We start from the raw sequence: 1,659 nt of genomic DNA, 5'->3' as shown, positions 1-1,659 counted from the left end.
CTACAACCTGGCCTGCGGCTTGGAAGCGTCGGCGACAATCATCTCGGCGCACCTCTCACCGATGCCCAGCACCGTCAGCATGGGGTTGATGGTGGGGATGGTGGGGAAGACACCGGCGTCGGCGATACGGATCTTGTTGAGCCCGCGCAGGCGCAGCTCCGAATCGACGACGGCCAGCGGGTCGCTCTTGACGTCGCCCATGCGCGTCGTGCCCGCGGGGTGGTACACGGTGTGCGCGACGCCGCGCGCGTACTTGCTGATCTCCTCGTCGGTCTGGACCTTGGGGCCGGGTGCGACCTCGCCCTTGATCCAGTCCTTGAAGGGAGCCTGCTTGGCGACCTCGCGCGCCATCTTGATGCCGTGCACGAGCGTCGCGGCGTCGTAGCCCTCCGGGTCCGTGAAGTAGCGGAAGTCGAGCGCGGGCTTGACCTTGGGGTCCGGCGAGGTCAGGTACAGGCGGCCGCGCGACCGCGGGCGGGGGATGTTGGGCGTCATGCAGAAGGCGTAGCCGTCGGCCGGCTCCGGGTAGCCCAGCCTCGTGGTGTTGAGGGTGAAGGGGATCTGGTAGCAGTGCATCATGACGTCGGCAATGTCGCCGTCGGGGATGGCCTTGGGGTTGGTGGGGGTGGCCTTCTTGCCGGCGGCGTTGGGCGGCTCGCGGCGGAGGAAGATGCCGGCGTCCGAGTCCATGGTGGTCTGGCCCTTGGGCACGGGCTTGTTGAGCTCCCACATGATGATGCTCTCGGGGTGGTCGATGAGGTTCTCGCCGACGCCTTGCATGTCGCGGACGACGGGGATGCCAAGCGCCTTGAGCTGGTCCTTGGGTCCGAGACCTGACAGGAGCATCAGGCGGGGGGTGTCGACGGCGCCGGCCGACAGGATGGTCTCGGCCTTGGCGTTGAGGGTACGCTTGGAGCCGTCGCGGAGAGTGAGTGAGATGCCGGATACGTCGTTGCCGCGGACGTTGATGCGGTCGACCCAGGCGTTGGTGAGGATGGTGAGGTTAGGGCGGTGCTCTTCGCCGCGGAGGATGGGGTGGATGTAGGCGACTGAGGCGCTGGAGCGGCGGCCGTCGTCGGGGTTGTAGGAGACGTTGAAGAAGCCGACGCCCTGCTTGAGGGAGCCGGTCTGGGTGATGTCCTTGTTGAAGTCCTCAATCACGGGAATGTTCATGGCCGTGCTGCAGGACTTGACCCAGTCCAGGCAGAGCTGGTTGCGGTGACGGGCGTGGACGGGCTGAACCGTGTTGCGCAGCTTGTTCATCATGCGCATCATGGTAGCAAAGTCCCAACCGCGGACGCCAAACGACTCCCAGATCTTCATGTCGTACTCAAACGGCCTGAACGAAATCAGAGTGTTGTGCGATGAGCAGCCACCGAGCACCTTGGCGCGGGAGTGGCGGATGTAAGAGTTGCCCATGGGCTGCTCCGTTGTGCCGTAGTCGTGGTCCAGCTCGCCGCCCAGTAGGGCCAGCCACTGGTCCAACTTGAGGACCCTGTCGTCCATAAAGTCGCTAGGACCAGCCTCGATCACGATGATCTTCTTGTCCGGGAGGTTCTCAGCAAGCCGCGAGGCAATGACGCAGCCGGCTGTGCCGCCTCCGACGATGACATAGTCGAAGTGGTCGGTTGCCGACTCGGGGATGTAGGTGGTCGTCAT

The 1,659-nt window shown here is 64.8% G+C and overlaps 1 protein-coding gene across 1 annotated transcript; it reads right to left on the bottom strand.

The window, feature by feature from the left end:
• MGG_14976 (uncharacterized protein) lies at window positions 1-1,659 on the bottom strand (the record flags this gene model as incomplete). The annotated part of the gene is made up of 1 exon (XM_016990546.1): window positions 1-1,659. The coding sequence occupies one exon, from the start codon at window positions 1,657-1,659 to the stop codon at window positions 1-3; it is 1,659 nt and encodes a 552-aa protein (XP_016846079.1).

This window comes from Pyricularia oryzae, assembly GCF_000002495.2.
Source record: "Pyricularia oryzae 70-15 unplaced genomic scaffold supercont8.8_33, whole genome shotgun sequence".
In the NCBI taxonomy this organism is placed as follows: domain Eukaryota; kingdom Fungi; phylum Ascomycota; class Sordariomycetes; order Magnaporthales; family Pyriculariaceae; genus Pyricularia; species Pyricularia oryzae.
This window is presented reverse-complemented; position numbering and strand designations above follow the sequence as displayed.